The 13,704-nt window shown below is 39.4% G+C and overlaps 1 protein-coding gene across 2 annotated transcripts in view; it reads right to left on the bottom strand.

The window, feature by feature from the left end:
* Window positions 1-13,704, bottom strand: part of LOC143747180 (interferon alpha/beta receptor 1b-like) — a 68,854-nt gene that overhangs the window by 30,146 nt on the left and 25,004 nt on the right. For both annotated transcript variants that reach the window (XM_077239733.1, XM_077239742.1), the window contains exons 5-6: window positions 6,504-6,651; window positions 5,834-5,991 (exon numbers count right to left, since the gene is read on the bottom strand). In XM_077239733.1, the coding sequence (XP_077095848.1) occupies window positions 5,834-5,991; window positions 6,504-6,651 (306 nt within the window). The remainder of the gene's footprint in view (window positions 1-5,833; window positions 5,992-6,503; window positions 6,652-13,704) is intronic.

Below are 13,704 nucleotides of genomic sequence, written 5' to 3'. Positions count from 1 at the left end.
ATGTCGTTTTCTTGCAAGAAAGAGCCGAGTTGAGCGGACACAACTTTTTCTAATATTTTTGACATAAATGGAAGATTCGAAATGGGTCTGTAATTTGCTAGGTTATTTGGATCTAATTGTGGTTTCTTAATAAGAGGTTTTATAACTGCCAGCTTGAACGTTCTTGGAACATGACCTAAAGATAAAGATGAGTTAATAATATTGAGAAGAGGCTCTTCCACTATAGGTAACACTTCTTTCAGTAGTTCAGTTGGTATAGGATCTAATAAACATGTTGTTGTTTTAGATGAAGTGATAAGTTTATTTAACTCTTTTTGTTCTATGGTTGTAAAGCATTGTAATTGTTCTTGCGGGGTGATAATTGCGGCTGAATTATAAGGCGCGAGCAGAGATCGAACGTTTACGATTTTGATTCTGATGCTTTCAATTTTCTCGGTGAAGAAGTTCATGAAATCATTACTACTAAACTGTAACGAGGTATTTTGTTCAGACGACGTCTGTTTATTTGTTAGTCTAGCCACGGTATTAAATAAAAACCTTGGATTATTTCGGTTGTTTTCTATTAATTTGCTGAGGTGCTCCGCCCTGGCCGTTTTAAGGGCCTTTTTATAACGTGACATACTGTCTTTCCACGCGATTCTAAAGACCTCTAAATTAGTTTTTTTCCATTTACGCTCTAAATTACGGGTTTCTCTCTTTAAAACATACGTAGTATTATTGTACCATGGTGCTATACTTTTTTCTCTGACCTTTTTTAATCTAATGGGTGCAACAATATCCAATGTTCTAGAGAGAATGGAGCTCATAGTGCTAGTTAGTTCGTCTAGTTCATCTGTTTGTTTGGGTTCAGGCAGCAGCTGAGTCAGATCAGATAAGCTATTTGAGAAATGATCTATGGTGGATGGACGAATTGTTCTTCCTGGTCGATAACGTGGCGCAGCATGACATATTATAGCAGTGCATAATATGCAAGTTACCAAATAGTGGTCAGTGACATCACTTTGCGGTACAATATCTATATCGGTTGGATTGGTTCCATATGATATAATTAAATCGAGTGTATGATTAAGACGATGAGTTGGTCCGGTGACGTTTTGCTTGACCCCGAAGGAGTTTAATAAATCTGTAAACGCAGCCCCTAACGCATCATTTAAATTATCTACGTGTATGTTAAAATCTCCAACAATTAATGCTTTATCGACGTTGACCAAAAGATCTGATAGACAGTCAGCAAACTCTTTTAGGAAATCAGCATAAGGCCCTGGAGGTCTATATACAGTAGCCAATGCTAGAGATAATAGGGATTTTTTTCTTACATCTAAGAGCGTAACATTTAGCACAAGCACTTCAAACGAATTAAACCTATGACGAGTTTTCTGAGTAACATTAAGGGTATCTCTGTAAATTGTTGCAACACCGCCGCCACGACCGATCAGACGGGGCTCATGCTTATAACAGTATCCTGGCGGAGTAGACTCATTTAGACCGAAATAATCATTTGGTTTAAGCCAGGTTTCAGGAAGGCACAGAACATCGAAATTATTATCTGTGACCATTTCATTTACAATAACCGCCTTAGGTGTGAGCGATCTAATGTTTAGGAGACCTAGCTTTAGAAATAGTTTTTGTTCACTACTAGCGAGATTTTTTGTTTTAATAACAATTAGATTTTTTCTAGATCCTGCAGTAGATTTATTATTTGATCTTAGTAAACGAGGAATAGACACAGTTTCTATGCAATGTTCTACACTAGTATTAATATCAATTAAATTGGTGCAGTAGAGACTGTGATTTGGATTTTTGGTTACTAGTCAAACGGTATTTAACATCTTGGAGATGTTATCCGACAGAAGATCTGCCCCGATTCTACTTGGGTGTAAGCCATCAGCGCGGAAGAGCCTTGGTCGCTCCCAAAACAGATACCAATTATTTACAAAAATCAGTTTCTGCTCATTGCACCATGACAATAACCATTCATTTAGCGCGAATAATCTACTGAACTTTTCATGCCCTCGTCGGTACGTAGGAAGCGGTCCAGACACAATAATCGATGTTTCAGGCGATGTGCTGCGTACCGTATCGATAAGGCTCCTGAAGTCTTTCTTCAGAACCTCCGTCTGTCGCAGCCTAATGTCGTTAGCTCCCACGTGCAGCACAACAGCTCCGACGCGCTCGTCACCGTTCAAGATCTCAGTTACCCGCGCAGTGATATATCGAGAACACGAGCACCAGGAAAGCAGTGACTGTGCACCTTACTTTTACCTAACGTAGCATGGACGTGTCGGACGGTGGAATCGCCGATGATCACAGCATCGCGTTCCGTTTCACGAAGAGGGGAGAATCGGTTCTGAGTGGAGATCTCGAAAACCGGGAGGGGCGAAAGGATTCTTGTCCTGGCTCGCGGCTTCCGCGGAACCACCCAGGCTTCGTGGTGGTGTGTTGGAGCCGGAGTGAATGAAACCATGGCTGATCGTGACCTGGACGCTCGGGACCAATGCTGAGAAACGCACGGAGTAGACGAGGTCAGCGTCAGCGGGTTACTAACGTTAATTACTGATCCGTGTGCATCAGTGCGTGATGTTTCAAGAGCTAAACGCCGGTCTCTCAGCTCAGCTTGTCTCTCTAGAAGGTCACGGATCTGCTTTTCTACAGCTTCTAATTCAGACTGCACCGCAAGCAATTCAGATTTGTTCTCATCTGCACCAAGAGGTAGATAACATACACCTGATATATTCGCCATTTTAACAGATGGACAGTAAGTTAGCAATGATGCAACCAGTGATGCTATTAATATTTATACTAATTTATGACTCAAGTCTTGGGTAAAAAACGTCTTTTTAGTGGTATGGGTGTAATGTAGACGCACGATAGACGGGAAAACAAAAACTCACAGCAGGCAACGAGGCTGACAAAAGCAGTCGATCGCAGGGCGAGCAGCAGTGAAGCAGTGTCTCGCTCTACGACCAACAATCAATGTTCAAACCAGGGTTTTTCCTGGCTCAAAATGAGGCGGTAAAATTGTAACACTAGGGGGGTCGGGGGGCATGCCCCCCCGGGAGAAAATTCTGTACATTTTAAAGATAAATTCATTAATCTGGTGCACTTTGAGTCACTCGAATCTGTTGTTAAAAATAAATAAGAATCCACCCGCCAGCCATCCATATTCTTTGATTTAGATATCTGCATCTGATCATCACATTACAATTATTCAATTAAGCATGATAATATGGTAACATATCACACAATTAACATTTATTTAAATTAAAAGTTCTTCTTTTGGGAAAATTACATTTTCTTTATAGCCTAAACAGAGGCTTTACTCCCTTTAAACTTATTGTCAATGTTTAATTTTTGAAAACACTCTTATCAGAACAATTTTTTGTACCTTTATAAAGGGCATTTTCCCCCTAATTTTATTTAATGTATGCTCTAAATTCAATTTAAAATTCTTACATTTTATCAATACATTCAAATAAAATAATAAGATACTAGGCTGTTACCAATCAAATTAAATAATTTACATTGAAAAATTATAACTGTATTAAATGAGATTATTTTGAATATTTTTTGAATATACAAGGAATGTTGAAAAGAATGATAGTTTGAAACTAAACCGCCAGTAGGAGGCGGCAGGCGGCCATCTTAATGAGCGAGTCATTGAGTCATTAATGTAAACGATTCGTTCAAACGGCTGATTGATTCAGAATGAGGCGGTTTAATAATGGGCAATTGAATCTTTGACTCAAGCGATTAGTTCAAAACGCTGAATGATTCAGTAATGAATCATGGATGAGTGTTGCTGTGAGACGCGATATGGTTCTGTTGTTTGGAACTATTTTCCCTGCTAAAACAGAACAAAAACGACTAAAAATGTAAGTAACTTAATTTGAACTATTTGTTTATTGAACTGTTATGAAATTAATATCTCGGTTTCAATCGTGATGGCATTCAGGAAAACAGCACTCTGGTCGTGTGTAGGTTTCTTAACTATAATTAATGTTATAAATAACTGCGCGAGACTCAACAGCGCAACTTTGTAACCGTCCGTACATTAGGTACCATGATGGGAGTTCCGTGTCTTTATTACACTCGTTTAGCTGTCATCCACCCTCGACTGAATGTAATGTTTTTATTACTCGACCCGCGGATTATGATCCGTGCAGCACTATCGGCTAACTACACAGTTAGAGAATGGACACAAGCGGGAATCGCGACAGAACTGTCACGGTGGAAAAAGTGTATATGAGCACGTGGCTGTCTGTCCGAGTTTTGTCGAGAGGCGGCGCGAAATTTGACGGAGGCGGGCGCCTCATAATTGTCTATGCAGGAAAAACCCTGCAAACCGTATTTGCGGTTCCAGCCGTATAATGGCCAACAGTCCGAGTTGTACTATTGAGTTAAATGATGGTTCAGAACAGAATAAAGAGAGAAATACGGAAAAACAGAAGGAAATACGAAGCTAATACGAGGCTTAGACAGCCACGACACAGACGAGCGGTGAGAGACGGCTCGCGTCACACAGCTGTGCTCTGGCATTTAGATCAGACCACCAAACCACATCTCAATCTACATGACACGCTAACTACACCGCTTTCACAATCGTTCTCATTCTCAGGGAACAGTGAGGCCAGCACAACTGTACAGTAACAGCACAGAGGATCACTGCCAGAACAGGCTTTTCCAGCCGCTGCATATATATAGTAAATATAATAAATAATAATATAATTTAGAATCGTAATATAATAGTAATATAGTAAAGTGAGCTGCCTTCCCTTCAGAACATTAATCAGGAGTGACGCTGAGAGAGGCTTGGCCAAGCGTGTTTGGGAGAAGGTGCTGTAGTTTTAAAGCAGGCTCAGAGATAACTTTCCTCAGCACATCCGAGTATGAAACACCACAGTGTGTGTTCTGGATCAGTGTGTGTGAACACCGCTGTAATATTGTGTGTCCACTCAACGGGTTACCCAACACCTGTGAAGAGACGACGCTTCAACTTCAATTAATCAACATGCTCCACTGAACAATTATCTATATATTGTATTCATTATGTTCAAAACTTGTAATAATTGCTTTAATGAGCTCTTTGTTTCTGCAAAAAATACATAACTATTTGTATTGATTTGATTTGTATTATCTTCAAACTGTACATTTCCGGCACATGGACATTACTTGGACACAAAGTAAAATGACTAAATTGTAATGTAAAAACATGCATATGTTTTGTGAAATGTCAATTGAAAAAGGAATACTTCACAACTGTCTGTCATCAACTGTTTTAGAATCGGTGCAAGACACTGTTAGTTAGGACAAGAGCTCACAACTGGGTTTGATTCATCAAATCTACTTATCTCCACATATCTATGATGTCTGATAACCTAATGGCATAGATCAAGGGCCTCTTAAATATCCAAGAATCAAATCAAGTGTGTGAGGGATGCTGATGCAGGAAAAGCAATGATAGAGATTTTTTTTAAATATGTAAAATAATACATTTTTTTCAGTTTACTGTTCCAGTTATACTGAGTTTATTTTAGGCAATCGCAGGAATCAAGCTCAGATTTTTCTCTAGCAGAGAGCAGGAATTGCAGAAACTGTATATGTTGTCATTTGACAGGTTAGAACAGGTAACTGTAGTAAAATGTGCTTAATTTAATTATGATTCAACTGAAATGCTTCTCGATAAACACTGTCTTTTGTCTTCATTCCTGGAGAAATTTGATACATATATTTTGATGAACAGTTCATCTATGCATAACTAACTGACACATATTTGGTCAAAGGTCATTGAAACCTTGTGATATCAAAGCATATAACAGAGTATAAATGTTTTTACCTCCTGAATATGATGCGGGAGATGAACATTTGGGTAGAAGATGCTCTTTAAGGACTTGAACACCTTGTAAAAGCTAAACCACACCAGCAGCGCCAGCAGGAAGCACAGCCCCAGCGACAACAGGAAGTACAGGCATATCTGCCAGGATGGAGTCAGTCCTGCAATCACACACAGCATTCAATCTCTACACGTCTCACACTCAATCTGGGCTGGACTAGCCATGACATCTGAACCATAGATTCTGCCTTATGTAACATGATCCATAATTGGTAGGTTATAAATGTCATGGATGTTGCTGAATAACCATATAAATTATGTAGCTTAAGAGAATTACATTTATTAAATGAATCATGTTTCTCAGAATGGCAGCCTTTACTAGGTAAAGTTGCTTCAGATTAAGGTGCAGCGAGGGGTAAAGTGTGTCACTGGAGTAGCATATTTAGTTTTTATTTCTATGGCTGTATGTTTAAGAAACAGAGTGTGGGTTGATCATTAACCTTTTATTGAAGCACAACATGAAACGTGACTCATAAATGACACATGAAATCTGTTATCAGACATAAAGAGTTATTAACAACCATATATGACTTAAGGATTTCACTAGAAAGCAAACTGAACTCAGTGTGTGTGTGTGTGTGTGTGTGTGTATATGTGTGATGGATCTGCTGACCTTCGGTGTTTGTGCAGTGTGTGTCACTGAAGACACTTGTCTTGTTATAGAAGTCATAGCGACTCTGAACTCTCACACAGTAACAAGTCCATCGGTCCAGCTCAGACAGTGTCACCGCATTATTCTTCGTCTTCAAGACTTTAGCCTTCTGCACAGGCACAAGAGGAGAGGGAATGGGTTAGCTATAGCAGGAACGCTATATTTCACTCAGCAGTACCTTTATTATCATTTTTAATATTATCATTTTTGGTGGATTAATGGTGCAAAAATCCAGTGACATCCACATATTCAGGCTTCAGGACCTCGGTGTGTTTGGAAGTAGTTCTAAAGTACTTTAAGAGAGAAGAATCTGATGCTTCCGGTTATGGCGAGGTGCTAAAAGGTCGCAACTTTTTAGCTCTGCTGTTAGCATGTAATTAATCCTACAATACCAACCAGAAGTGTACATAACGCTAAGCAACAAGTACATAAGAGTACAGGGAATTAAAATGTCACGTAAAGGTGGCAAAAAAGACAAGAAAAAAGCACGAAACGAAGACGAACACTCTGAGGGTGAAGAAGTTAGCGACGCCATGACAACTATGGAAGACGGTCTTGACGAAGGAGAGGGTGAAGTAGCAACTTCAGGCGAAAATAATCGGGATATAATGAAAGCCATAATGTCTCTGAAAAGTGGCCTTTATAAGAAGATAGATGGTGTGCAAACAACAATTACAGAGGTAAGAAAGGAGATACAGGAATGCACAGGGCGCATAGCGCACGAGGAACAACGTATTTCTGATGCTGAAGACAACGTTAATGGGCTAATATCCAAAGTGAGCACATTGGAAAGCACCGTTAAAACTCTTTCAAACAAAGTGGAAGATTTAGAATGTAGAAGCCGACGGAACAATGTGAGACTGGTGGGCCTACCGGAGAAAGCAGAGGGCCTGGACACGGTTACATTTCTTGAGAAGTGGATACCAGAGGTTTTGGGAATGGAACCGCGGGAGACATTGGTAATCGAGCGGGCTCACAGAATCGGCACTCTGACAAATAACGATTCGCGCATGACACGCCCGAGGACACTGATTATGAAGTTCTTGAATTTCAAAGACAAGGAGCGAGTATTAAAGGCAGCCAGGATCAATGGGAATGTTCTTTACAATAACGAACAAGTCCGTTTTCACCCAGACCTCTCCGCTGGTGTTCACAAGATGCAGCGCGACTATGATGACGTGCGAAAGAAGCTGCGAGACAAGGGTATTCATAAGCACAGAATCATCTTTCCAGCACGGCTCTTGCTGACACATGAGGAGAGGTCCTACACTTTCCAAACGCCGGCTGAAATAGACAAATTTGTCCAGTCTCTTTGAAGGATCAAGGCAAACCTATATGGCAGAGGCTACTTTACCAGGAAAATGTGGCTAACGGCAATAGCTGCCTATAGGCTTATATTGTTTTTACACAAGAGAAAGTGACAATTATTTTTGCTTGCCCTTTTCCATAAAATGGGACTGTCTTGGTTTCTTTTACACCCTCATGGCCAAAATAAGTTTATTTTCATGGATGCAAGAGAACATACGCACATGACTCGCATCCTAGACTACCGAAAAGTTTAAAATGACACATATGGGACGTACAACCCATCACATACCGGTACTCTACATGGCCAATAGTTGTATTATTTTTTTTTTTTTATATTTTTGTCCTCCCTTCAGCGCAGTCCTCAGGTAACGTTATGTTATTATCTGGTATGTGCGTAATCGTATAACCCTTTAATGGTTATGTTAACAAATGTTGCATTGTTCATTACAATAATATTGGTTGGTTAGTAGGTTGGTTTCTTTAATAGCAGAGAGAGCTAAAAAGAAGGAAATAACTAAAAGCGAGAGATAGACGGCTGCGCAGACCCGTCTCGGTCATAAGCGGTTGGTATAAGGTGTGTGGGGTTTGTTTCTTTTTTTTTTTTTTTTTTTACGGGTGTGTTGCTATCAATGTATTTTATTTTATCAAAACAAATCATAAGGATATTTTATATAACTAATGTCCAGTAGTTTGAAGGTGAAATGTACCTCATGGAACTGTAGGGGTTTAAATAAAATCACAAAGGTTAAACAAGTGATGAACAGGATAAAATTCTTGCAATCAAAAATTATTTTCTTGCAAGAAACTCATCTAATGGCTGGGGATATTTCTAAAATAAGAAGATGGCAGGGTCAAGTGTTGTCAGCTCCTTATACCACCCATGCTAGAGGAGTGATGATACTAATAATACATAAATCTGTCCCACTACAAATAAAAAATATAATTAAGGACCCTGCTGGTAGATATATCATAATTCAGGGTATGTTATTATTTGAAAATATAAATCTGATAAATGTGTATGGCCCAAATGATGATGACCCTAAATTCTATAATAATCTGTTTCTGACTGTCTCAAATCTTTCTGGGCAATACATAATAGCTGGCGACTTTAATTGCACGTTAGATCCAGTAAGAGATAGATCATCAGGCTTAGATAATACTCACACTAGTTCGAGGAAGACAATAAGCCATTTTATGAAATAATTAAATTTGTTGGATATATGGAGGCATGGCAAGCCCAATGCAGTAGAATACTCCTGTTATTCCAGCACTTATAAAACTCACTCACGTATAGATTATTTTTTGGTCTCAGCACTACTTGTTTCAAAAATTGACAACTGTCAGTATAGTAGTATAGTAATATCTGACCATGCAGCTATTTCACTCACTTATACAGATACTAAACTTGTGAGTGATCCCCCGAAATGGCGTCTTCAACCAGGATGGCTTACAGACCCCATATTTATAGATTTTTTAGATAAACAAATTGACATGTACTTTGTATGTAATACTTCTCAAACCTCTGCTAGCATAAGATGGGAGGCATTTAAGGCCTTTCTTAGGGGTCAAATAATTAGCTTTACCAGCTCAAAAAAAAAAGAGTTCACATTTGGAAATAAAGACATTAGATGAGAACCCTAACCCTACATGTACAATTACTTCTACTTAGAGCAAATTACAATGAATTGTCAGCTAACAAAGCAGCAGTTAATTTAATGAGACTTAAACAATTCTTTTATGACCAAGGGGAAAAACCTGGGAAACTTTTAGCATGGCGCATTAAACAACAACAAACAGAAATGTCTATTAACTACATCGAAGATCCAAACGGTAGAACCATAGTAGACCCTACAGAAATTAATGAGGCCTTCAGGGTATTTTATGAGAAACTGTACAGCTCTGAGGGTACTCGTAATCTTGATAAACAAACACTATTCCTAAACAACCTTAATATTCCTAGAATTTCAGAAAATGAAAGTAGAGCATTACATGGAGAAATAACAAAATTAGAAATTGTAGAAGCAATTAGCTGTATGCAGGCTGGAAAAGCAGCAGGCCCAGATGGCATACCTATAGATATTTATAAAAAATTTCAATCCAAATTAATTTCACCCCTGTTGGAAATGTTCCAGGAATCTTTTAGGAATGGCCTTCTCCCTACATCCATGAGGAGAGCCCTAATAACTTTACTCCCAAAACCAGGAAAACCTAACACAAAATGTGAAAACATGCACCCAATCAGCCTTTTAAACTCAGATACAAAAATACTTAGCAAAGTTCTTGCAAGAAGATTGGAGGGCCTGCTACCTCTGGTGGTGGGAGAGGACCAAAATGGATTTATCCAAGGTAGACAGGGCTTTCATAATGTCAGACGAGTGCTCAATATTTTACATAACCAGAGAGGTGCAAAAGACACGGCTTTACTGTCTCTTGATGCAGAAAAGGCCTTTGACCGCGTCGAATGGCACTACTTATTTGAGGTGCTCACTCGTTTTGGCTTTGGGGATACTTTTTGTAAATGGGTTAGATTGCTTTGTACTGGGCTTTCCGCAGAAGTTTTGACCAATAATGTGGTCTCTAAACCTTTTAACATCTCTAGAAGTTGCCCGCAAGGAAGTCCCTTATCACCTTTATTATTTATCCTTGCAATAGAACCTTTTGCTATAAGGGTGAGGATGCATAGTGACATTTATGGAATCCGAGAAAGTCACCTGGAACATAAAATAGCACTATTTGCAGATGACGTAATTTTGTTCCTGAAAAACCTGAGCAGATCTATCCCTGCACTCCTAGATCTCATTGAAACTTTTGGGAAAATTTCTGGATACAAAGTTAATCACTCAAAATCATCCATAATGTTACTTAATGAATCAGAGAGGGAAAATTGCCAGGATTATTCCTCTACCTTCACCTCAACAGATAATTTTACATATCTGGGTATAAAAATTGTCCCCGAGGTGAATAAGATTGCCCAGATAAATTATGACCCAATTCTGAAAGATGTTACCTCATCAATAGAACGTTGGACATCCTTACATATCTCAATGATTGGCAGGATAAATATTATGAAAATGAATATACTCCCTAAATTTATCTATTTGTTCCAGAATATTCCCCTACCCCCTCCCTCATCTTTATTTACAAGAATTAAGAAATTGTTTACCAACTTTATTTGGCAAAATAAGCGTCCCAGACTACGTCTATCTTTATTATACCTACCATTTGACCGAGGAGGCCTTAAATGTCCAAACATCCAATGGTATTACTGGGCAGCTCAGCTGCGTACAATAATGTTTTATTTTTCATCTGAAAGCCCTCCTGCTTGGTTGGATTTGGAATCTTGTTCTATTACACCAAGATTACCATTGCACCTATACCTGTATTCAGCAGACCACAAATACCTGAGAAAAAACACAGATAATCCTATCGTATTGAATATGATCAATATTTGGTTTCATTCATGTAAATATTTGAATTTTAAATCCTCCTTGTCATGTTTCAGTCCTATTTGGGGTAATACTAATTTCAAACCAGGGAAATGTGATGCAGGATTTCGGATATGGGCTGAAAAAGGGTTAAAGAAAGTGCAGGATTTGTACAGTGAAGATGAAGTACTTATGCCCTTTGCAGAAATATCAACCAAATATGCCATTCCAAAGACCCACTTTTTCAAATATCTTCAACTTAGAAGCTTTATATCCTCATCTCAAAATCATTCATTAGACATACCGGCCATTTCCCCACTAGAAGCAGCAATTATAGGACATTGTTATGATAAGGGTTCAATTTCATCTTTGTATGACTTGTTTGTGTCTGGGTCGGATGAATCCTCAGAATCAAAACTAAGATTATGGAAAGAAGATATAGATGACGAAATATCCCTAGAGGATTGGAATGAGGCATGTAAGAAGGCGCAGATGCAGACAGTCAACACTAGCTTGAAACTCATACAGTACAAATGGCTGATGCGTACATACATAACTCCTGTCAAGTTGCACAAGTTTAACGATAACATTCCTGATACCTGTATAAAGTGTAATGAGGAAAGAGGTACATTGTACCACTGTATATGGGAATGTATGAAAGTGAAACCCTTTTGGCAAGGTATTATTGATATGATTGACCAAATATTATCAAAGAAACTACCACTGGATCCTAAGCTTTTTATCCTGGGTGTGTATCCTACCAGCCCTCCCGTACAGAGCAGAGAGGTCAGATTCATAGACGTGTATTTTACAAGCTAAACGTACAATTGCTCTTAATTGGAAAAATATCAATGAGCCAAGAATTGGAATGTGGATTAAAGAAATGGCGTTAAACATGTCAATGGAAAAGATAACGTACATTGTCAAAAATAAACAAAATACTTTTGAAGATGTCTGGAGACCTTTTACTAACTTCTTAAGGCATAATGTAAATGTTGGTAACCTGCTACAACAAGAACAAGTTCTGAGGGAGTAGGTTAGCATCATGGTCTCCTAAATACACATGTGAAACACTCCTTACCTGATTTAGGTGTCTTTAAAATAAAACATTATTCTTTTTTTTTCTTTTTTTTTTAAATTATTATTGTATTTTGTATTACATTTTGTAAATAAAATTGTATTACATTTTATTTATTTATCATTATTATATATTATTTTTATTTTATTTTTTATTGTATTTTCCTTTGGGGGTGGGGTGGGGGGTGGGTGGGAGGGAGAACAGGGTGAAAAAAAGTTTACTGTGTTTTACATGATTGCTATTCATTATGTACAGTAATTTGATGTGATATGTAAACTGAAAAATGATTAAATATATTGTTCAAAAAAAAGAGAGAGAAGAATCTGGATAGAGATTAGAAACCAACGTCTTTCTAAAAGACGTGGTCATCATGCTATTAAAAGCACTTCTGTATTCCTTCAGTCTCAAAAATGATGCTGACATCAGGGATTCTACTAGGCCACAGTAGATGCCACATTCAGACACTCTCTGTCCTGCAGAGTTCAGCCCTGCTCAAACCTGAACCAGCTAATCTAGGTCTTCAGGACACTAGAGAACCCCAGGCAGGTGTGTTTGATCAGGGCTGAACTCTGCAGGACAGTAGAGATCCCAAGGCAGGTGTGTTTTATCAAGGCTGATCCCTGCAGGACACTAGAGATCCCCAGGCAGGTGTGTTTGATCAGGGCTGAACTCTGCAGGACACTAGAGATCCCCAGGCAGGTGTGTTTGATCAGGGCTGAACTCTGCAGGACACTAGAGAACCCCAGGCAGGTGTGTTTGATCAGGGCTGATCTCTGCAGGACACTAGAGATCCCCAGGCAGGTGTGTTTGATCAGGGCTGATCTCTGCAGGACACTAGAGGTCCCCAGGCAGGTGTGTTTGATCAGGGCTGATCTCTGCAGGACACTAGAGATCCCCAGGCAGGTGTGTTTGATCAGGGCTGATCTCTGCAGGACACTAGAGATCCCCAGGCAGGTGTGTTTGATCAGGGCTGATCTCTGCAGGACACTAGAGATCCCCAGGCAGGTGTGTTTGATCAGGGCTGAACTCTGCAGGACACTAGAGATCCCCAGGCAGGTGTGTTTGATCAGGGCTGAACTCTGCAGGACACTAGAGAACCCCAGGCAGGTGTGTTTGATCAGGGCTGATCTCTGCAGGACACTAGAGATCCCCAGGCAGGTGTGTTTGATCAGGGCTGATCTCTGCAGGACACTAGAGATCCCCAGGCAGGTGTGTTTGATCAGGGCTGATCTCTGCAGGACACTAGAGATCCCCAGGCAGGTGTGTTTGATCAGGGCTGATCTCTGCAGGACACTAGAGAACCCCAGGCAGGTGTGTTTGATCAGGGTTGAACTCTGCAGGACACTAGAGG

The sequence above is a fragment of the Siphateles boraxobius genome, unplaced genomic scaffold (genome assembly GCF_051911475.1).
Source record: "Siphateles boraxobius isolate OS27281-9 unplaced genomic scaffold, OSU_SipBor_1 100, whole genome shotgun sequence".
Lineage (NCBI taxonomy): Eukaryota > Metazoa > Chordata > Actinopteri > Cypriniformes > Leuciscidae > Siphateles > Siphateles boraxobius.
This window is presented reverse-complemented; position numbering and strand designations above follow the sequence as displayed.